At 39.9% G+C, this 23,458-nt stretch overlaps 2 protein-coding genes across 2 annotated transcripts in view; one reads left to right on the top strand and one right to left on the bottom strand.

Moving 5' to 3' along the window:
• The window catches only part of LOC117539281 (activin receptor type-2A-like), a 43,565-nt gene extending 25,444 nt beyond the window's left edge, over window positions 1-18,121 (top strand). The window contains 7 exon segments of the mRNA XM_034205326.1: window positions 6,411-6,554; window positions 7,139-7,282; window positions 11,242-11,387; window positions 11,486-11,600; window positions 12,226-12,364; window positions 12,459-12,589; window positions 12,762-18,121. Coding sequence (XP_034061217.1) covers window positions 6,411-6,554; window positions 7,139-7,282; window positions 11,242-11,387; window positions 11,486-11,600; window positions 12,226-12,364; window positions 12,459-12,589; window positions 12,762-12,956 — 1,014 coding nt within the window. The 3' untranslated portion in view covers window positions 12,957-18,121.
• Window positions 18,122-18,790: 669 nt separating this feature from the next.
• orc4 (origin recognition complex, subunit 4) lies at window positions 18,791-23,245 on the bottom strand. The gene is made up of 14 exons (XM_034205327.1): window positions 23,169-23,245; window positions 21,928-22,001; window positions 21,766-21,842; window positions 21,267-21,357; window positions 21,072-21,147; window positions 20,784-20,869; window positions 20,650-20,698; window positions 20,421-20,572; window positions 20,155-20,328; window positions 19,995-20,081; window positions 19,672-19,780; window positions 19,487-19,582; window positions 19,333-19,400; window positions 18,791-19,230 (listed from the first exon to the last, which is right to left on the bottom strand). The coding sequence occupies exons 2-14, from the start codon at window positions 21,982-21,984 to the stop codon at window positions 19,048-19,050; spliced, it is 1,305 nt and encodes a 434-aa protein (XP_034061218.1). The 5' UTR covers window positions 21,985-22,001; window positions 23,169-23,245; the 3' UTR covers window positions 18,791-19,047.
• Window positions 23,246-23,458: the final 213 nt, after the last annotated feature.

The following is a 23,458-nucleotide window of genomic DNA, read 5'->3' as shown; positions in this document are numbered from 1 at the left end:
TCTGACCAAAATCTCATCAATTGCTTTACTATGGAGCTACTCGCATCTGGGTGTAGCTTTCCAAAGAGCCACTAATGGGGCGTCCAGGTGTCCTGAAAGACTGCTGACTTTTGACTGCTGCGGCTTATTTGTGATTTTGACTTTTGCTGGGAAAACGCAGCTCATGTGTTGCCATGTGAAATGCAAATCAGATCAAAGTGTGAGCTGGTTGTGAAAGATATACTCGTGTGTGTATTTTTGACATGCTTGGTTATGCTTCAAATTCTCCTTGGGGGTTACTTTAATTTGCTTTCCATTGACTTGTCCCCCATATGGCTGTGAATAAAACATTACAAACTATGTGTAGGTATTTACTAGAAGGGTGAACACAACATCACATAGTGTCTAATTTAAATAAAAAACATTTCCGATTTTAGAATATTTAGTTTGGACTCATTTCTTATAAGGCATGTTTTGTTTTAAATGTAAGATTGAAGCATATGTGAATCTTTTTGAGTTTTTCTCAAAGTAAAAAAATGGCAAATAATACTTTTAGGAAAGACATATTTTTGCTGTTTTTTGTGCAGTATGATCAGTTTTAATTTCAGTTTAGGGGCTTTCGTTCACTTATTTAACTCTACATTTCTGTGTCTTACGTAATCTTTGTGTGTACAATCATGCATCTTCCATCAGGGGGAACTATAAGAACTTTCCTTTTAACACATTGTTAAATCCATTTTCATTTGCTCTGCTTATTAATAGCATCATGTACATTCCTTTATACACCATCTTGCCTTGGTACCATGCTTATTAACACCTTGTGATCCATATGGGATTACCTGTTCCTTCATGTGTCCCAGACTCAATCTTCCCAAGCCTCAGTCTGGAAGGAGAACAAAAGGTTGTTCGGGGACGACCCATCGTTCCCCTGCCCCTATTTCATCCACTAACCGAAGGAAAATAATTTCTCTGTTTGCTTCCTATGTTCCTTTTCAACAAGCACGCCTTTCACATTATGGTGGAGGTAAGAGCAGTTCAATTGAAGTTGAAACTCTATTAGTTTTCCCCCCCCTTTTTTTGGGTTCAGAGCTTGCTTTGAATTCTCCACCTCGATCCCAGACCACCATTTTGTTCTTCTCTTTGCGTCTTGTTTTCGGTTCGAAGCACTTTTTTTGTTCTGCCTGGGTATTATTGCATGGATGGATGTCTTTTGTGTTCCCTGCTGAAAAATGTATTGTGCATGGTGGAAAAAAAGTGGCCGACACGGCTCCGAATGCAGCCCTCCTTTTCTTTTATTCTATGAATGTCCACCTGTGATGTTTATGTAACGTATTGTGTCTGATGTGACCCAGTTTCCAGAGTGCTATCTGCAAGACCTATGGCTCACCATGCAGAGACGGGAGAAACTGCAGCATGCTTTTCATCCTTAAATGCAAAACGAGGAGGAGTGCAGATAGATTTTTGCATAAGTGCGAGAATTGCCACTTAAGTTCAAGGCACCGAGTGTAAATTACTTAAGTACAAGAGGAGCGTAAGCCTCTGTAAATGTACTTTGGCTCAAATTCTATCCTTCTGCAGTAGCAGTATGGCTCACAGAACATTTAAAAATAAATATATAATAGGCAGCTCACTAAATAAAAGTCAGTCATGCTGTCAGAGTTCAGAGCCAGGCTTATTGTGAGCCTTCCAGCTGCACTCTGTTTAAGGTCATGTCAACAACTTTTGATATTACCTCAAGTTCACATCAACAACACAACATGACCTTAACATGTGAGTTTTGGAGGAAAGCTTCTACGTATTTCTAAAAATCAAACTTAGCATTTAGATTCACTTCACCTAAACCCTGGACAAACCAAACCAGGCCTCACGGATCAGTTGTGATGTAACAGATGAAGGTGTAATCCGATTAGGCCATGGGAGATGGTTGAGGGTTGGGAAGAACGGCGTGAAGCAGCAGATTCTGTCTTCCTGTTTCCTGCGGTCTGCTGACTCAGTGTAATGCGCCCCCGTCAGAGGCTACCGTGATCGGACACGGTATCCGGTGACTCCCGGGGGGGAGGGGCCGCATCGTCAGGCTGAAAAGCCCCGGAAGACAGGCAGAAGGTTTCCAGAAACAATACAAAGAGTCCTGAGATAACTTGCTTTTCAACCTCATCAGGATCATCTGAAATGCCAAGAAGTTGTCACCATGTGGATGACATTCACCATCAAATCCGTCATCAAAATCACATCTCGGTTGCCCGGCATGTGCAGGAATCCTCCCCTGGCTTTACGTCTAACGATGACTTGCATTGTACCGTTAGGCAACACCGGCATGTGGAGCACGTCTATCGTCATTTACTCATTCGCATCACGATCGGACGCACTGCCACATATTTGGCCGTGCACAATGGATGCACAGGAATTTGTCTTTGTGACATTTGTGCAGACATTCTGGTGATTCTGTGGGAAAGATAAGACGGTGCGAGAATTGCTGATTTATTAACCACATCGTCACCCGTATCAGAATGACTTTAACCCCAAATACAGACATTTATTTAGCTATTTTAAGGCTGGAATGAATGCCTTTTTAACAGTTCTCCAACTTACTAACAACCTGCAATGTTAATAATCCACCTGAGGATCTTTTATGATATCATTCATGAAGATACCCTGATTACAACACTGGAGCTTTTCTCTGTTTCAGACTCATCTGACATGCATTATAAAACAACTCAATCCAAATCCAAATCACGATCAGAATTTGAAACACTTTTAATTACTTAGCACGATAAACATGCAGGCATTTGAATGGAAATGTAATAAATTGCTACAGAACAGCAAGCACTTCTTGTGTTGGCTGAAAAGACACAGCCCTTGGATAAAACTCTAATTTTCTCCACTAAATCCTGATCAGAATAATAACTGCCTTAGACTCAGAAGAATGTTTTGCTACATTTCCTGCCCATGGAACAGTGATGGCAAAGGGAGTCATTTTCCCTGACAGTATCACAGCAGGTGTACCCTTCTGGTTCTGCTCGCACTTTCCTGTTATTTAATTGCTCTTGGGACAGAATATTCTCTCCCTTTTTATCTCTGTTGTCGGCTCACAGTTTCCTACTGTTGGGCTAACAGTTGGATTTGTTGCTGGTGGCTGGAAAACAGGATAAAAGTGTTGGATAACAACACCATTAACACACTAATAGTACATGTATATTGTGCAAATTGTCTTTCTGATATTGGGATCTCTTAAATGGATCATGCAAAATATATAAAACACAAACAGGAAGATAGAGGGACCAATAGAAATATAATTATTATAGTCTTTACAATATTACAAACCTTATATTTTGACAATTCTACTGTTATATACTTGTCGTTTATAACGACTTGTCGTTGGAGTGACTTTCACTTAAAGTCTTGCATCTACAGTTCATATGAGCTTGTTTCTAATCATAGATATTCCCTTCAAACGTTCAAACCACCAATAATTTCTATGTTATTTTATCTATCTTAAGTCCATTTGGTCTCAATTATTCTTAAAGCTCAAACAGTGCTGATACATGACAGGGTTTCCAAGTATATTTACACAAAATGTTGGAAATTACTGCCTTGGACTTGTGCATAAATTAGTACGAGTCACTAGCTAAACTCGAAGCTAACTTTGTGGTAAGATGAAGTCAGTGAAATGTGAATACAGCCCATTTTCTGATCATTACTTCATTATCTTCTAGTTGTTTGCTTTTAGGATGGAAGACAACTGTACGTTTTTATTCAACTCCTCCTCAGGGATACCTCCAAAGAGTGTATTCTCATGCTTACTAAACAACATTGAGAACAGATAGATTCCTTATTCAGTTGGTACTTTGTGTTCTGGAAGATGTTTTTTAAGGGTGGCAACTTGGGACCGCTTGTGCCGCTCTGTAATCCAACCTCAGCTGCAGCATTGTGGGTAATTTCCCCCGTCATTTGGCCGGCGTTCAGTGTGAGAGCAGAGCGTGCAGACAGCAGGTCTGCCTCGCAGCTCTGTGTCAGAGGAAGGGAAGACTTTAAATACACACTCCAATCCTCCATTCCCCCTTCAACTGGAAGGCAGTGGAAGACACCCTGCTGCATGTTTCCACAAACAAAAAAATGTTTTCTTTTATTTTTACTAAGCTACTTGTTTATCTGCAGCTGCTTCTACACGGATAGTAGTACAAACTCCACTCCTGGATTCAACTTTGTCACTCATTTGGAGTAATGTGGTCATTTCATGAGTTAACAAACGATATACATTAGGTTTTGCAAGACTTATTCGACAGTAATGCTAATTTAACTAAAATCATGTTACTTATTTAACATACATTAGGCGCTTTCACACCAAGTACTTTGCCATACTTAGTTCATGAGAACTTAGTTCATCAGAACTCAGATCGCGTTCACACCGGAATAAGTCCCTGAGGGAGGATTAGGCAAATGAAGCCACTGACGTCACTTCTTCTTCTGCTTTGGGTTTACTGGCAGGCCGCAAACAACTCCACGGCGTATACTGCCACCCGGAAGTCCCCGGAGTTGGGGACTGGCTTCAGTAGAAGCTGCTGGGAGTCCCAGCAGCTTCTACTGAAGCCTTCGGAATAAATCGCCAGAACGCCGACACCTCCTCATCTCCACCGCTCTCACGTTTTATTTTGTGTTGCCATAAGTTAGTCTCTCTCCGTTGGTGCACGGAGCTAATGCTAATAATGCTAATGCGAGGAAATAAAATGCCGGCTTCACAAAACCTTTTGGGAGTTTTACGGGGCGTGGTTTGCAATCCGCCCAGCCAGAAATGGGAACCTTTTTCTCCCACGAAAGTGCCTGCTCTCTAGCCGGGACTGAAAAGGGGGTGAAAAGGTTCTCATGAACTAAGTTCTAGTTCCGGATTTTTTTGGTGTGAACGCACATTTTCGGAACTATACTGGGAAAAGTACTCCGGTGTGAAAGCGCCTAATGTATCAGGGCAGTCCACACAATCTTAACTTCTCCTGGATTAAATGCCAAACTAGTGTTTTTATTTAATATTTCCAATACTTAAACATCCAAATCCAGTACCATGGTGTACCAGTAGGCATGAATAAGAACCTATTAAACTGACAAATCTGTAAAGTCATTCTTTAGGTATAAAATGGCACAATCTCATGTCGCACCTAAGACACTTTTCACTTATCTTTCAAAAAGGAAGTACCTTCTTTTATGTGAACTAAAGGTCACTTGGTTCATAACCACACACACTTTGAAATGGATCAAATCAAAGCTATAAATGCTACTAAATAAGATAGAGTTTGTTTCTGGTGCTACAATAGTCTTGTCAGGACAGGCGGTTTCAAATTATTTGCATATCACCGGTGTTTAGAGTGGGTCTGTGCCAAATCCTCGACAGTAAATCAAACGGAGCGTGCTGCAACTCTTTTCCTCAAAAGAGAGCTCATCTCTGTGTGTTGGATTAAATCTGTAGCAAACCTTTAACCCGAAAGGGGGCATTTTATTGGACGTGAGATTGACAAGCTCTTGTGAAATATCGTCACGCCGTTTGAATGGATCCTGTGGGCCTCGGGGTCTGGTAACTTGCTCCAGCTTATCAAGCACCTTCAGTTCAAGTAAAAACATGAGCAAGGGGGGGAAAGATTTCTTCCCGACAACAACGACGTGGATGTGAAGACGAGATTTTTTACAGGAGCATATAAGGTTGCTTCAAAGGCCATCAGTCATGCACTGGTCTCTCTCCTCTAACTTTTATCCTTTTGGAAATGTGACTCCCATGCTTCCTTTGAACCTCTCTCCTCACTCGCACTCTTGTCCTTCCTGTGGAGTCACATGTGAAAGTGATCAGCTTAACCCCGATCACCAGCTGTGTTTAACCCACTTTACATTTGGAACACTTGCTTTCACTTTTGTTTAAACTGGATTAGCATGAACGCTCAGCGCACGCATGATGATTCACCCCCTCTATGTTTTTATTTTCAACCCATTTTCAAATCAACCTGCTTCATATTCATTCATGTTAAGATCTTGAGGTGACTTGCCCACTTTTCCAGCTTCCACTTCCACTTTACGCTTCTGTAAACTCACGCTGATACAGCCCTGAGGGGTTTTAGTTGAATTTAAAACGAATTAAACCCGCTACATACGCTGTGTCCTAACTGCCAAAAAACACTTCAGTTATAACAATACTGAAGATATACATTCAGCGCTTCGTGAAGCAGAATTTCAAAAGTAATTTAACCATAAAATATAAAGCAAAAAAGCAGCCAGGCACCACAACATAAACAAATATAAGAAATGGGCTATTAAAAAAGTGCATTATCACATAAAATGATATTCTTAACGTTGTGATTTAAGGTGTCAAGATAAGGGCTTCACGATTAGGGATGATGACAAGAATAAGGAATAACGCTGTGTTCTGTCGTTTTTTCTCTGCCCTCTCTCTAAAGGACCCCGGACCCTCACCCCCGTCCCCCATCCTGGGACACAAGCCGCTGCAGCTGATCGAGGTGAAAGCCAGGGGGCGCTATGGGTGTGTGTGGAAGGCCCAGCTCCTCAACGATTTTGTGGCCGTTAAAATCTTCCCCATTCAGGTATAAGATACTGGATATTTATGTTTTGGTTGACTTGTTTTGTATTTATTTTCTTATAAAATATATATATATATATATATATATATATATATATATATATATATATATATTCTTATATAATTTTCACTTTTTTTATTGCATTGTTGTTCATGTTTTTATTTTATTTATTTATGTATTTCTTTGTACAAAACACAAACTTATTTCTTTACAGAGAATTAAAGAAACTAGCCTTATTGTTTGCTTATAAATAAATATTAAAAAGATCAGCCAAATTAATAATTAAACTAATAAATGTAAATTAATATTAATACAAATATCATACTAAATTGAAAACACAATTTGTTCAGATTAGGCTTCAAGCCCCTTTGGAGACGTGTGTAGACGATGAAAAGAAACAGAAAGCTCATAATACAAAATGAAAAAACAATAAACATAAAGGCTTATTTGAATCCCGTTTCAGAAGGTTTATGAATTATTTCTACCTCTGCTTCTCGCCACCTTACTTGTCTTGTACGATTCATATTTGATTCTTTCCTTAACTATTGATGACAGAAATAACATCTGCTCGTGTCTCCCCGCTGTAGGACAAGCTCTCGTGGCAGAACGAGTACGAGATCTTCAGCCTGAGCGGCATGAAGCACGACAACATCCTCCACTTCATCGGAGCGGAGAAGAGGAACAATAACCTGGACCTGGAGCTGTGGCTCATCACCTCCTACCACGATAAGGTATGCAGTCCGTGACAGAGCTCCAACGCCTTTAAAGTTATTATTTATTTTTTATTGAGTCATTTTCTGTTTTATACGTTTTGAGCTGCAGACTTTTTACAAGCAGTGGCTGCACACGACGCAGGAAATAACATGCTGAATGCTGTCTCTTTTGAAATGTAAGGTTAATTGATGACTTTTTTTACATTGATTATGAAAGTCTTTTACAGTACGATAAGACAGAAATGTTCCATTTGCCATTTGCAAAACCAACAAACACATATATTTTACACAAGAAACAAGGAAACAGACATTTAACATAACATTACAATCACTGTAGAGCAGTGTTTCTCAAACCTTTTCATACCAAGGACCACTTAACCAATAAAAAAACACTCGCGGACCACCTAACTCCACAAATATGCAAAATCACATCGTCTTTCTAGAACAGATTACAAATCGCCTGAAAATGGTACAAACAAGTGGCAACATGTGTGACGAAGGTGTTGCGCTGGGCTATATCATGCAATGAAACTTAAGCTCGCTCCATCGCGGAGATATTCCCACGAGAGTGCGGAAAACTTTTATTTATAAAATGTATTAACCAAATTTATTTCAAATGTGAAATGTTACCAATATACTCACGGACCACTAGGGGGCGCTCACTGACCACCAGTGGTCCGCGGAGCACACTTTGAGAAGCACTGCTGTAGACGATATGTCCAAGATCCTTTGACGTAGATTTGATCTGGGATTAATCTCCATATTTCATTTTAGGATTGACTTCAATCTAATCTAATTAAATCCACTGGAAATATAAGAACAAATGATGATATTTTAACACATAAACTAGCTTTACTTTAACAATTCAAACACATTAGGGAATGTATTGCTTTAACAAAGTCGCAGAGGGGTGAAAAAGCTGTTAGTGGTGCATCGTTGCATTCAAAATAATTCAATCTAATATACAACTAAGACTAAAACAATTAAGCACTCAAGTTTCCACAAATAAATAATAACCATAGCCTTTTTCATAAATATGCCGCTGAAGACTCTGACCAGCGTGTGTTCTGGTTTACTCCTGCACAAGAAAACAAATGTGTTTGTTTGTGTCCATGTAAACACAGTTATATATCCGTCGTAGCCTATCGTCTGGCAGCCCGAGCACAGGCAGCTGATAACGTTGTAAACACTGGAAGAGGGGGAAAACATGCATGAAGCCTGCACATTGTATTGATTCTGTTAGCAGCCTTAGGAGCTAATCCATAATTACTATATACTTCCTGCTGTTTCTTTCTCTTTTTATAAGCCCTGTTTATCCAGAGAAGGTGGATTTTTGTAAGCCGCGTTGGGCTCTTTGTAGCATTTGGGCTTTTAAGTGCCTCTGTGTTTTGAGGGGTCATTACCGAGGAAGTGGAGAGGGATTCTCTCGTACGCTTCGCTTGCTTGAGTTTCCCAGCCGGGGCCAAGAATTTAAATCACTGAGCTTAAAAAGACTTTCCCTGCGTGAATAAAGATTGAACAATTAAAGGTTGTGGGTGTGGTGACTCTTAGTTATCCACAAATGTGGTTTAAAGGAGTTCTAGAAGAAGGTCAGCAATATATCAGAACAACATTTTGGTGCCTTGTCAAGCATCCACTGTAATTATTTAGAAAGCAGAAGGCTTTGGAGGACACATAACTTAAATATTAACATACAAAAAGCCTGTCCTTCCTGCCGTTATTTTGTCAGTTTGAGCTGAAACTTGTGCAACACAGCTGGAACACTGATTGCAGAGTTCAGTGTCCTTGACAGCTGATTTATGTCTCCATGTTCGGGACTTTTGAGAGGTTTTATGTCGAGGTTTGAGTTTCCTTTGCATGCAGGAGCTTGCTCTAAAGGATGCATGACTCTTCCAAAAACTTCTTGTAACAGAATCTTAGATCAAATCAAATCAAATTGTATTTATATGGCACATTATGACAAAAATACACTTGTTTTAGGGGCTTTACGGGAAAGAAAATATGAACAATAGATAATCCAAATGACAAATTATCATGTGAATGTTTACAAAATTAAATAAGATGGATCCAAGTGCCTTAACTATAAGATGTAGTAAAAGGTATTAAGCCTACTTAAAGATGGAAAAGTTGTCTGCCTCCTGAACACAAACTGAGAGCTGGTCTCAAACAATTGTTGTCTTTTAAAGGGAGATTGTCTGATTGGTCACCTTGTTTTTTTTATAATTGAACAGCATTGGAAGTAATGAACAAGCCCAGGTAACACTGGGAAACATTCACCTAAAAAAGACTACAGAAGTGATCAGATGGAAACATTTCCACATGTGTTGGAGCTGCTTGCCCTCTAGTGGTGACTCCTGCAGCTGCACCTGCTTTCATGAGTGACCTTGTGTGAAATGAACATACATTATGTAAGACAGAACATGTATAAAGGATAAGCAATGAAACGGGTGCAGCTTGAACATGTACATCTCAGCATTATAATCCTTCCTTGGGAGCAAATTAGATTTCTATACAGCAATATTTAATATAAATCTTCAAATGTGACTAAGAGGCATTTGCCACGATGAAAATGTGTCTCAATAGTACGATAAAATAAGCGGATATTTAAGTATATCCTTGCTGATCAAATCCTAGCAAAGCTTCCCTTGATAAAGACAGAATAAAGAACAAATATCAAGGAGATAAATCAGCCGCATTTATCACAGCGCCATTATTCACCAGAACAATCTATGAGCAGGGAGTTGGCCAGAGGACTTCACTGTGGCTCGAAAAGGACACCCAGTGGGTCGTGTTATTTATCACCCTTCATTGAAATATGAAGCTCCATAAATATATCCCCTTTTTTTCTTCTCTGTGATAAACATCTGTACAGTTACTGTATTGAATATCTAACTAAATGTATTTTACCGAAAGAGCCATTCAGCTGATGTTGTAAAGAATTGGTTTTATTGGTGAAATTCTAGCCACAAGCCAGAGTGACTTTCCGGCCATTAGGGATCTTGCTGTTACCATGGAAACCTGCTCTCGCCATTACTATACTATTATTTAGTATTTTATATCCCTGTAGTCATTTGATTTGATCGTTTCCCTGACGTCACCCATGTTTCTATATCCTCTTGAGACCTGGGAGAAAAGATTTGAGTATTTTAATGATGTTTTTTTATCACACATATCACACACACATTGGGATTTCTGAAACATATAAAGATTTTATTCTCAAGAATTTTAATTTTTATCTCATTAGATGAATATTAGAAATACATTCCCGTCAAAAAAAAAACCCTGCTTTATTGTCTGCCTCACTCCTTCCTCATCTCCTGAGTGCTCAATGTTGATACTCCCTAAATAATTCATATTGTATTTTGACAAAGTATATTTTCCCTCCCTTAGCAATTTGTTTCCTGAAAAATGGATGAAAATAAAAATAAGCAATTGCAACCGTCCACACCTAAGGAAATATATAATGTGTACTTTGAGTGGCTCAAAAGTTATCATATACTTCAAAGAATTTAAAATGGATTAGTTTATACTCACAATAGAATCTATATAGAATCAAATAGATAGAAATCTTTATAAATGTGATCAATTTTAAGACTTTAAATGATCATATGCTTATCAAATGTTAATATAATTTTTATAAATAAAAAACAACATCCTTATAGAGACAAGTAACAATATATATTTGTACATTTGCTCAGTTCACTGCCTGTCAGACAATAAATGTGCAATTCCCACTATTTCAAAAGACACATCCCCATGTGAGTTAATTCCCTAGAAAGCCCAGGACGTGCTTTTCACAGAACATCAGACAAACTGCATGCATGGTTAGAAAAAAAAAAGCCTAAGTGTATTGTCTCCCACGAGGAAAGTTGCCAGGTCTCAGCAGGAGACGAGTGGAAAAACAAATACCTGTACATCACATAGGTCTAATAGATAAATGAAATGACTTCATCTCTCCTCCTCCTCTCCCTCCCCAGGGCTCCATGACGGACTTCCTGAAGGCCAACGTGGTGTCGTGGAACGAGCTGTGCCACATCACTCAGACGACGGCCCGCGGCCTGGCCTACCTGCACGAAGACATCCCGGGACACAAAGACGGACACAAGCCCTCCATCGCCCACAGGTGCGCTGCCCAAATATCTCATAAAAAAACAGACGTATCATTGTGACTGGCCCCGTGAGTTTTGTTGGACTGAATGTGGTTTCTTGTTTGTCTCTCAGGGACATTAAGAGTAAGAATGTGCTGCTGAAGAGCAACCTGACCGCCTGCATAGCTGACTTTGGCCTCGCCCTGCAGTTTGAAGCAGGGAAATCAGCCGGAGACACACATGGACAGGTACAGTTCAACAAGCAGGTGTAAAATAAAATAATAAAAGTTACAGTGCAGTTTTAGTTTTTTATTTGTTAAATAAAAGGCAGCAGCAAACAGAAAATACAAAGCTGCCTTTTCTCTCTATCTGTTCTGTGTCAAACCGGATCCTAGGGTTAGGGTTAGGACACGTAGATTTGTGTTTCTGCCAGATAAGCAAAAAGCTTTGTTACGAGCATCAATTTTGCCGTTTCAGGCCCTCTTTGTGCTGTGTCATGGTTTAATTCTTCCAGTTCAGTTCTGACCTCTTGAGCTGTTCGATCTGAACCTGTAGGTGTAGGAACATTCACTGGGTCTTATATATTTATTTTTATTTTAGTATATATATTCTTTTCTAAAAAATGTTAATGTTTCTTTCAATTTTGTATTTTAATGTATATTTAAAAAATTTTATAGATTTTTTTATTTTAATACATTTATTAAAATAAAAAATATGTATTTATTATTTATATTTGACATTACCATTTTGTAAATTAATTGTTCTATGTTGTAATTTTATGATATTTACCTACAGAAATTAATGTTTTTTTTTTTTTAAATATACAGATGATTTTGGGCTGTATAACTACATTGTGATTTATATTTGATTCAGGTGGGGACGCGGCGCTACATGGCTCCTGAGGTCCTGGAGGGCGCCATCAACTTCCAGCGCGACTCCTTCCTGCGCATCGACATGTACGCCTTCGGCCTCGTCCTCTGGGAGCTCGCCTCGCGATGCACCGCCGCCGACGGTGAGACAGAAAAACGCTGCCATTAATAAGTGCACGCTGTGTTATTTGACTCCAGATGAATCTACAATATGACCATGTGGTTGTGTGTTTTCAGGCCCCGTGGATGAGTACATGCTCCCGTTCGAGGAGGAGGTGGGTCAGCATCCGTCTCTGGACGACATGCAGGACGTCGTCGTTCACAAGAAGCTGCGGCCCATCCTGAGAGACTGCTGGCAGAAACACGCGGTGAGCAAAGAAAACACATTGTCTCCGCTTTGAAGTTGTTCAATTGTTAAATATGTAGTACCAAATGTCACCAAATTCCTTGTGTTACATTTTGAGGCAAACAATCAAATGTACTTAGATTTGATATCTTTTTGTATGTTTTGCAGTAACATTAATGTCTGTTCTCTCCCAGGGTCTGGCCATGCTCTGTGAGACCATCGAGGACTGCTGGGACCACGAGGCGGAGGCTCGCCTGTCGGCCGGCTGTGTGGAAGAGCGCATTGGCCAGATGCAGCGCCAGGCGCCCGCCATTGGCCCCGAGGAGATCGTCACCGTCGTCACCATGGTGACCAACGTGGACCTCCCGCCCAAGGAGTCCAGCTTATGATCAACGTGAAGACACACGGATCAACACGAGGGGAAGAGCAGCCAACCCTGGTTGGTTGGCATAACGATATTTCCGTTTTTTTCCTTTAAGTGCGGGCCGCTACTCGGGCTCAGGGAACACCTTGCGCCCACCTCACCACATGAGTTGATATCCACCTCATTTTGATATGTGTGCCTGAGGATTTGAAACATTTTAACGGTTGAAACTCTCATCACCGAGCAATCGATTCAGGATATATAACGAGGACAAACGGCGTCACCGAGGGCGGACATGCTGGGACGACGACACTCGACAAATACTTCTACCATGTATTGTTTTTATATACATACACACACACACATAGGAGGGTGACCCGTTCTGCTCGGTTTTTCTACGGAGAGAGAAGATCCGGCGGGGAAAGTTCACAGGACTCTCGGTGCATTTTAGTGTAAAAAAGAAAAAACCTGGCTCTGGATACATTTGCTGTTTTCTCGTGTGCGTTTTTCTGAAGAAACGACTATCGTTCTGCCAATAAGCAACGGCTTCTGAATGTTTATAGTGTAATGCTGCTGTACATAGTGTATTATGGACCCAGACAACATGGTAATCAAGCTTATTTTAAAGGGGGAGGGGGGGTCCATTCTCAAGCATTACAACGATAAAAAAACCATAAACCTCCTTCAACCAGGTATACCTCAGTTCAGATGGACACGGTTTAAATTGAACCCTCTCCCTATTCACGGTTCTCCACAACCTTCATGAGTCTGCTGTCAGCCTCACTTATGGGTAATGTAGTCAGCAAGACCTCAATACACATGGCCATACACACCAAGTGTTTCTCCCCTTTTCCTCCCCTCTCTCACGTTGAGGTTTCCTCCATCCTGACTGAAAAAAAGCACCTGTTGTTTTTGTATTTCTTATGATAATGGGAAAAAGACAAATGACCCCCATCCCATGATAAAGTTGTCGTTTAAAGTGATTTATTTTTTTTGGTTTGCCGTGTCAACTGTCTACGGAGTAATAATATCTGTCCTAGTTTTGGCAGTGAGATCTGGATATACGTGTTTATATCTCTGGATTAGCGCTGGGTACCAACTACTGATACCTTTGATATTAAGTAACAGCTCAAATCAGACGGTAGAACACACTTGTCATTTTCATCTTTATGTGCTGATTCTATCTTTAGAAAGTGCAGATTAACATAAAATAGATCATCCGACTCATCTATTTTAGGAGAGGTATCACATTTTCAAGTGAAGGGGTACCCAGCCCTCATTTGGAATAATCCAACCTGTATTTAGCTGAGCCGGTTTGCTTTTGATTTGATTGCACACATCTTTAATTAGTTTTGGATTACTATCAAGAGTTTTCTGCTCTCCTTTGATACACCTCAGGAATCTTTGGTACTCAGCTCCTCCTCACCTCACCCCCATCGCTGATTCTTCCGCTTCCTCTCACTTGGCACTTGTAATGCTTTCACGCCACAAAAATGTATCTTTATTACCAGTCCAAATTCAATTGAAACACTAATCCCACATATGAAACTGTAAGCTTTTACTAGTTCTTGCCCGTCCCTGTTTTGATTTAAGTCTGAGAGAAAGTTTGTCAAGTGTTACCCATACACTTATTTGTACTTATCTTCTGTCTCGACAAGCAAGCCAAAAAAGCTATTTTCTCCGTTTCTCTGCTGTCTTTCTCACCAGTTCCCTAAACTAGCTGGCGTGTTTTATGTCAATTTTCAAAGTACGACGTTAACAGATTTCACAAATTAACTATGTGATCATTTGTAGACATGAACTGCCAGTTAGGGGCAGTTTAATTCTCTCCACACAGGGCTTAATTTAACTCATTTCACGGCTAACCGCAGTCAGACGAGGAATCTCTCTTTTCATCCTGGTGCCATTTCTAAGTATCCATATACTCTTGTAGATGTCAGGCAAAACGGATGTATCTGTCACAGTTGTGCAAGCCACAGTGACATTTTTGACTCTTTATTTCTTCTGAGGGACATTGAACACTGGTGACCTGCAGTCTCTTCTCAAGCTTTGGGAACGGTTTCACAGGACACAGTTTAAAATCAAGTGTTTGGAAACACTAAAAAAACACAAGGAAACTACCAGTACTGTTTCACATTCAGGACCGATTCATAATTATGCTTTCTTTATCTTCAAGCAAACGCTGTACTGTAGTGTTTGAGCAAATAAGAGCTTAGCAAACAAGTTCAGAAATGGATGATCATCAGATAAAAGACTATTGCAACAACACAGCAAACCTGAAGGAAGTTAAAGCCATCTTGTTATTTGCCCACTGTAGCACGATAACGATATTTGCATCAATGTTGCTTCCTTTTGTTGCCGCTTTAATGAACTGCTAAAGAAAAAAGTATTTGTTTGAGGTCCTCATGAAGCTTAAAGTCAGGAAGGATCAGCTCAGCAGACCCTCTGCTCTACCTCACCTGATTTAGGGAAGGAAGTGTGGCAAATAAACCAATCATAACCACGTTCCTCGGATAGGAGTCATTTAAAAAGCCTGTTTGGGGGCTTATTTCTGAATGTTAACTCCCCTTTCTTTCCATATGAGATGAATTACGGAAGCTAAATAAGGCAAATGCATTGTAAAACCTTTCCTTCTTATTAAAACATGCAAGCTAGCACAAACACAGAGGAAAAATCACCAGTATTACCCTTTTTTCCCCCAAGTTTGTGTCCAAAAGTATAAAAAGTACTCACCAGTATTACAGCAGCCACATGGATTTAAAAAAATAGCCTCCGAATGTTAGTCTGCCAAAGTGGCTGGTAGAGTTTAAAAACCTCCAGCCACAGCAAAAGAAAACGTTTGAGTAGTTGGTTGGCAGTGCTGTAGGTAGACGGTGGAACATCTCCAGTGTTAAGACGAAGCTTGAGTTTAAACTGCGCTTGAGAAACCGACCCAAACCAACAAACACCATTCAGGGATTCAGTACTATGCTTTTCTAAGTTCTAGCAAGTTATATGCAACCAGTGCCGCAAATTACCCTACAGTGCTGTAGGATCCTCTGCAGGAGTGACTTTCAATACACACACACAATTAACTTGTAGCATTTTTTTTTTTTTTTAAATCCTTGCATATTGATATGTTGTATTTATTTTTTAATTTACAGGCCTGAGGTTTTGGGGATCGGAGTTTAGGTGCGACAAGAGTTGGCACCATTTCTGGTTGATGTTTGTGGGGGTGGTTGTGGGTGGGTGTTCAGTTGTAATTCAGGAAATTCTTTCATTAAGTCAAAAAGAAAAGATATTAACTGTAAAACGTTCTTCTTTCTATGGACAAACGACCGAGAATGAATGTTCTTCAGAATCCTGGATTCCAGTATTGTGTGTACTGTGGTGGATCGAGCCCGGCCCGGTGTAACTTTAGAGGGCTTCGGCTCGTGTGATTGTGCCCTGTCGCCGTAGAAACTAGTAAAACCAACACATTAGGAGATCCATTCATACACTTAATTGGTTTTACAATTACCTGCTGAAGATCTGATTGAGTACCTGCTCTAATCAGAAAGAAAAGGAACAGTTACGGCAAATGATGTGCTTTCTTTAGGTTGAAAATGAAATATTTAACTACATAATCATAAGGCGGATGTGCAAACAAGTGTTCTCCACACACCAATTGGTATTTATTAAGACAGAAAGTGGGCATCATGCATACATGAGATGGCTGTGTTATAAAACAAGTATGAGATTGCATTCTAATAAGTTGAAAGATAGGTAACGTTGCTTTTAGGTTGTTTGCTAAATTCACTGATTGTGTTATTAGTCCACACAGCATTCTGTAACATTTTATTTTAACGCACATTTATAAAATTATTTAAGAATGATGATTTTTTTTTTAGATGATTAAGGCAATCAGAGTCTTTTCTGTCGATGTTGTCATTTAAAGGTGTATGAATGGGTTTCCTTAGCATGCAGGGTTTACGTTTTTCTATCTCGACTTTTTCTAGCCCAGCACCTCACATTGCTGTGCATATAAACTACCAGTGAAACATTTGTGTCTTGTTGCCCCCACTATTTTAAGCAGTCTAGGATCTGTACAGACATGAGAACATAAATACCTGTATCAACTATATACTCTGAGCTGAATCTTTGTGTGTGTTGAACTTCAGTGTTTCCTCTACATTCATTCATATTTTTCTTGTGTTTTGACTCGCCAGCAGGGCATGGCCTGGCTGTATTAAAAGTTGTCCTTTATGCGAAAAAAACAACTTTAAGTTGAGCTTTGTTTAAGCTAAAAGCTAGAGGCTCATTGGAGTACTTTGTAAGGCATCCAAGAAAGCACTTAAGGGTTCCTTGGCAGAAAAAACAAACAGCTAATGACGATCATTGAGCCCACGGCGTTCCTCAAGGAGCCTACTCGGGTCCCCTGTCGGTTGCATTTTGAAGAATCCCCAAAGCTCTTAAAAATCTGTTGCAATACTCCATGTGTGATAATGCAATCACCCACTACGGGTATTTCATTCCAGCATCTCAATCTCCTCCTTTTCCCACTGTTGATAAGAATTATAGAGGAAACATTGAACTCCAATGACCTCGCCGCTATGACTGTCTTGGCCGTAAGATGAGTCTGGTTGCCAGGCCGGAAATTTCTACAAAAAAATTCCCCCTCGAAAACAAATGTTTTTGACCCCACGTTTCTCAAGGCCCTCGAGTTGCAGTGCTGGTCCAGGATCTGCCAACACAGGCTTTAATGATATTGATGCTCATCGGGTTTCTGGTTTTAGAATACTCATAAATATAATTCTTTAGGGACCCAAAAACGAAAGTGGGTTGTGAAAAAGAAATCGGAAAATGTCTCGTTTCTTACTCCGGATTCATGTGACATTACATTGTATGTTACTTACAAAAGGATGTGAACATGACATTAACACCTGGAAGGAGTTAGTACAACACAAATATACCACATGGAGAAAGGACATTTTTGTTCTCCATAGGTTGTGGTCCTGACCTCATAGCTCCCAGTGAAGGGTCATGGGAGGATCAGAGAAAAGACAATTCCCTTCGCAAAGTATTAAAGCAGAATAAACCTTAAGAAACCCTGAATGCAATATCACAGAGGAGATTTAATCGATCCCTGATCAGCGTTGCAACTCTCGGCTAATGGTTTTTATCAGCTGAAGTGATCCACGTGATGTAAATAAATGTGTTTTTAGATTGTGACTATGATGTTTTTCTTTTGTCTTACTAACAGATTGAGTATTCAAGCCGGCTACATAACAAAAATGCATTGTAATACACTAATTTGAACTATGGTGCACTAGAACAAAGTAATCATGTGTTCAGAGAGTTTGTTTGTTCTTCAAATAGGTGTCCTTGAACGAGACGATCAAAAGGTCTCCTTCAGTTAATAGATAATGGAATTATTATAACTGACACTCTGTCAATCAAATTAATTGAAGGAAGTAATTATACTTTATTAAAAATGCAAGATGTTATTTATTGTTGTATCTTCTTTGCAGGATTTAAGGCCCTCAACAAAGTCCTAAACATGTTATGGTACCTCGGTGTTATAAATAGACCCGTTAACGGCATATATGTACAGTATGTGCAGCGTGTTTTGCTCTGGTATATAAAAAGAAAATCACTGCATTATCCAACATGATTGAACCAATACATGAATATTAAATGTTTCTCCTTAGAAGCACATAGTGATAAGATTCAGGCCAGATTACTGCGTTCTTCCATCTAATGAGGGTCTTTGTCCTTCCTGCTGTTGCTGCAGAAATCCACCACTAGATGGCAACATTGAGCTGATGAAGTGCTGACTCCAGCATGAACTTCCTCCTTTTAAAGTGGAATTCAAGCTGAAATATGGTCAAATAAGTCTTGTTTTATTTATCATTTTATTGAGACATGTATTTATTTAAAATAATATCAATTTCAGAATCATTTTATGTGTTGCTTTTTGGGTGAATTACAGTAAATCCTAACATACAATTATTTTTAACATTTAGAAAACTATACAGTTTTATGTGGTCCTTAGTCTGAGATGCAGTGCTTCCATTTGACAAGAGATCTTCCTCGGGTTTATTTCACACTTTCTCAAACAGTTCTGGCTACATTAAGTCCAAATGGATTTAGAAATCCTAGCCGTACGCCGACATGGCCCACTGCTTGACGTCAGTGGGGCATTGTGGGTATTTCTGCAGGGCCTCCATGACCTGAGTGTTGTCCAGCATGAGTCTCATCAGCTGGTACTCCCTCTGAGTTTTGACTGAGGAGTTGTCCACCGGCCGGATCATCTCCAGCTGCTGCAGGTGCTCGAAGGCCTGAAGACGGGCGGGGGAGTGTCGGTGAATAAAAGTAGTTTTTATATACAAAGATTTTAATATTGTCTATTTCTCTAGGACTTAAAATGTTTTTATTCTCACCTTCATGATGACAGGCTGCTCAAAGTTGTACATGGAGTTGGACTTTCTCTGCAGGAACTTCTTAAACTCTAAAAAAAACAAAGGAGAGTTTATCAATCAATGTTCAGCTCCATCCAGTGTTTTTCTTATTACAAAAACTAGAGTCTTTACTTACCGTTGTGGACCATTTGCAGATTGAACGGCTCTCCTTCGTAGACGTCGTTGAGGTGTTTCATGGCGATGATCAGACACAACTCCAAAATAGACAGACCTAAAGACAAGAGAAAATACAACAAGTGTGAACTAATTGAAAAGTTTAAGTGTCAAAGAACTAATTTTTGTGATTCATTTTTTTTTTACCGTGGAGCATATTGGCCTGGGCGTCGATTAAACACATCTTGCTGGCCTCCAGGAGGTCTGCAGGTTTGATGGCAGGTTTGGCTACAGACACACGACTCAGGCACAACATCTGCACATAAAACAGGTTTTTCCTTTAACCAACTGTAGTTTGTAACAATTCAAATCAAGGGTTCACAAATTGCACATGTCTAAAAGAACATTATATACTTCTTTCCTGGATTTATAAAATGTTAAGGGTAACTATTAGGGATTTAACACCATAAATGTTAGAAGTAGAGTAAGGTACTTTGCAGAATGGGAATCTAAAATGTTGTGTGTTTTACCAGCAACATGTGGTTTGAACGGAAGTTCTTGCTGGAGTTGTAGTGCCTCTGTAAAGCATCCTCCACTGATTTGTCTTCACACAGAGTCTGAATAAAGAGAACAATCTGTTTAGCGTGAGCCACACATTTTGAATTCAACATGTTTGTTCCCTTGCTCCACCTTGACGCTGGCGTTCCAGTCCTGAGCGAACGTCTTGTCGGGGAAGTCGTCCTGCAGGCTGAGTTGTGTTTGCACCCGCTCTAGGTATTGACTAAAGGTGGGGTTGCTCAGCAGGTGGATCTGACGGTGAGAAAACCGCGACTTCACCCGCTTCTCCAGCAGCTCCAGAACATCCTGGAATGGAAATGATGCACCGCGACAAAAAGATTTCAAATCAAACCGCCAGTATGATTTCTGTACGGTGAGGAGGGTGAAGTGAGGCTCACCAGTCTGCAGGTGACACCCACCACAGCGACGGGGGCCTGGGCCGACTGAGAGACGTCGAACAGGTTGTAGAGCAGCGTCTGGTTCTTGTGGTGGGCGAACAAATCAAACTCATCCAGGACGAACAACACTGGGCGGCTGCTGCTGCGATCACCTGGAGGAAAGAAGCAGGTGGCCTTAAATGTAGGCAGTTTAATCCAAAAGTGCGTTATCAGTGTTGCATTTTCTTACCTTTCTTCAATGCCTCCAGCAAGAAAGACAGATTCTCAGCGAAACTTCCCTGGAATTAAGAAGCAGGTATTTAGAGCAGCTTTTTTAGCATTATTAATGGGAAAATATGGATACAACTCAATCCAGATACTTACAAACACTTTGTCCCCGACAACGTTTTCAAGGTGGAGCTGCCGCGTCATTTCCTGAAGTGCTATTTTGTCATCAGTCTGCAGGAGACCTTCAGCAAACAGGCGAGACATGTATCTGGTGATGTGTACTCGGAGACATTTTTAGCAAGTCATAATGGTTTATTATCTGGTTGATGCATTAACCCTGGTCAAATGGACATAGCAAAGGCTAATCCAGCAATAACAAATGTTGTACATATTTACATTATCTCATAAATAACATCGTGTTTGGTGAGGTATCAGAGTCTGTACCATTGAGATGAACCTGCAGCAGATTTCTTTCTACTTCTTTTTCCTCTAGCAGGTCTCTCAGCACACACTTCAGCAGCTGTAGACACAAAAACCCTCCCAGGATTTAAACACACCTCCAACACAATCCATCTTCTTCTCTGCCATTTTTCTTTCTACCCATAAGCCCATTTCAGGCTTCTGGCTGCAGACGCTCACCATTGTTTTTCCTGATCCTCTGGGGCCGACAATCAGCACCGAGTTACTCTCCCCGTGGACGGCCGTGCGCTTCAGCAGCTCCAGGAGGTGTCTGAAAATACAGTGTTTTAACTACAATACCCACAATGCTTCTTTGGTAGTAGAACGAAATAATTATATAGTAAAAGACAACATGTGTCATCTCTCTTTTCCTTTCTACCTGCAGAAACAGCCTCATCTAATGAGTATAAAGGAATTAATGTACTCGTGTTGTGTTCAAGTCAGCTGGGAAATGGAGCTTTTCACACTTTTCACACTTTTGAACTGGAACAGCACCGTTAGCCAGGTAAAGACTCAACTGGGTCACAGAGAATCATCTCTTTTTCACAGATGACAAACCTACTACAGTTTTACTTTTTAGTTTAACAATTTAAATGCAAATTACAGGTAGATTTTTCTACAATAGCAACACACTTTAGAAATTATAAAAAGTGTTAGACTATTATTGAAGTAAACCTACTTGTGTTGAGCCTCCACCCCCTCCGGTGTGTCAGGAAGCTGCTGATGGCAAAGCCGCTTCCTTAAAATGTCCTGAACCTGCAGATAAATGTAGATAAATATAGACGTCATTACAGGGACACACCACCATAAACAAGTTAGAAGATGATTGGCCGATACAAACCTCTGAAATGCATTTTCCTACTGGCAAAGGAGCATCTTTCGCCTTCCTCTTGCTCATGGTGCTGAGGTTATAAGCTGCAAAATGTGGAGATCATTGGTTAAGATGCATGACATTTGTGGGGGAAATGCGCTTCAGGGACTTCCAACGGTCCTAAATAAGACATCCCAAAAAATGCAATCTAGTTTAGTGTGGTTTTATTGCATTAAGCAGCACCATAATATGAGAGTAATTATATCAGAATTGCTCCCTCTGCTGTTGTCTTTCTGCACAATGACCTATTTCCTCACTGTATTTTATCTCATGTAAATTGAAATCTTATATTGTAGGAATATGTCCACTAAATGCACTTACATTGCAAGATGACACTTGCTACGCCAAACTCCAATCTATTAATCGTGAATACCTTACCTTCAAAACCTCTCTTAAAGAGCACCTTCGGGGGAGAGCATTGCAAAACTGGCCCCGGTAATGGTACAAATCTCAACCTGTCGTTCAATGGACAGCTTCCCCCCCCCCATCTATGTATATACTCGCATTTTAGACTCTGTTACTAACTGTATATCTGTAGACTTGGTATGTCTTAAATGTCCGGTTAGGATGTATTAGAACGAAATCTAAAATGAAAATTGTAAATAAGCAATCTGTATGTAAAAAACCACCTGTATGTACATTTTAAATAAGCCATCTGTATGTCAAATATGTCTTATATGTCTTAAATGATATGATGAATTGGAAATGGGGGACCCTGATGTAAACAAGACGAAAGTCTTTCTCTGGTCTGCATCCCCTTAACAATTGTATGTTTTGAGCTGTACTGTACTGTACCCAATATACAAGCTGTTAATACACTTTTCAATCAATCAATCAATCAATACTATGATCTCACTGTGTGTGACACCAATACTAGTTCTACTTAAGAAATGTGTATACAATATAGCCTGAATCTTTACTATATAAACTAATACATTAATATAAGTGGATGATTTGTATGCCGAATAACAAAGTGACTCGTAGCTATTTGATAATAATCGTAATTTGCATTCAAGATCTGTTAATATTTGCAATACACAAGGAGAAACTAATGTGTCCTAATTTACGAATGGAGTTTGGTACTACTTTCTCTCCACGCTGTCACCGGGCTCTTTAGCAGCAGCACGCTCTGTCTTAAATAGTAACACTACTTAGTTAAACACTTAAGTTAGTCTAGCAATGTAAGCATGTCAAAAAATAAAGAGACATACCTTGAAAAACAGTAATTCACTTGCAAAGGCGTTCTCAATCTTCGCGGGAAGAGTGCTTTGCCAGCAGTGACGACTTCCGGCTTTGACTGATTCTCCGGCTCTGATTGGCTGAGGCTCGGAATACCTTCTACTTGCACTGTCACCTAAATGTAAATAGCCATTTTTGTCACAGTTTGTGTGTAATTAAGTGTTATTGTTAATATTTCTGTTTTTATTTTATTTGTAACCATTTAAAATCCTTTGCCAGAGCTTTTGACCACAAATGATTGTCTTCATTGGCATTTGGTGTT

This window comes from Gymnodraco acuticeps, unplaced genomic scaffold, assembly GCF_902827175.1.
Source record: "Gymnodraco acuticeps unplaced genomic scaffold, fGymAcu1.1, whole genome shotgun sequence".
In the NCBI taxonomy this organism is placed as follows: domain Eukaryota; kingdom Metazoa; phylum Chordata; class Actinopteri; order Perciformes; family Bathydraconidae; genus Gymnodraco; species Gymnodraco acuticeps.
Note: the sequence above shows the minus strand (reverse complement) of the source record. Positions and strands in the feature narration are given on the sequence as shown.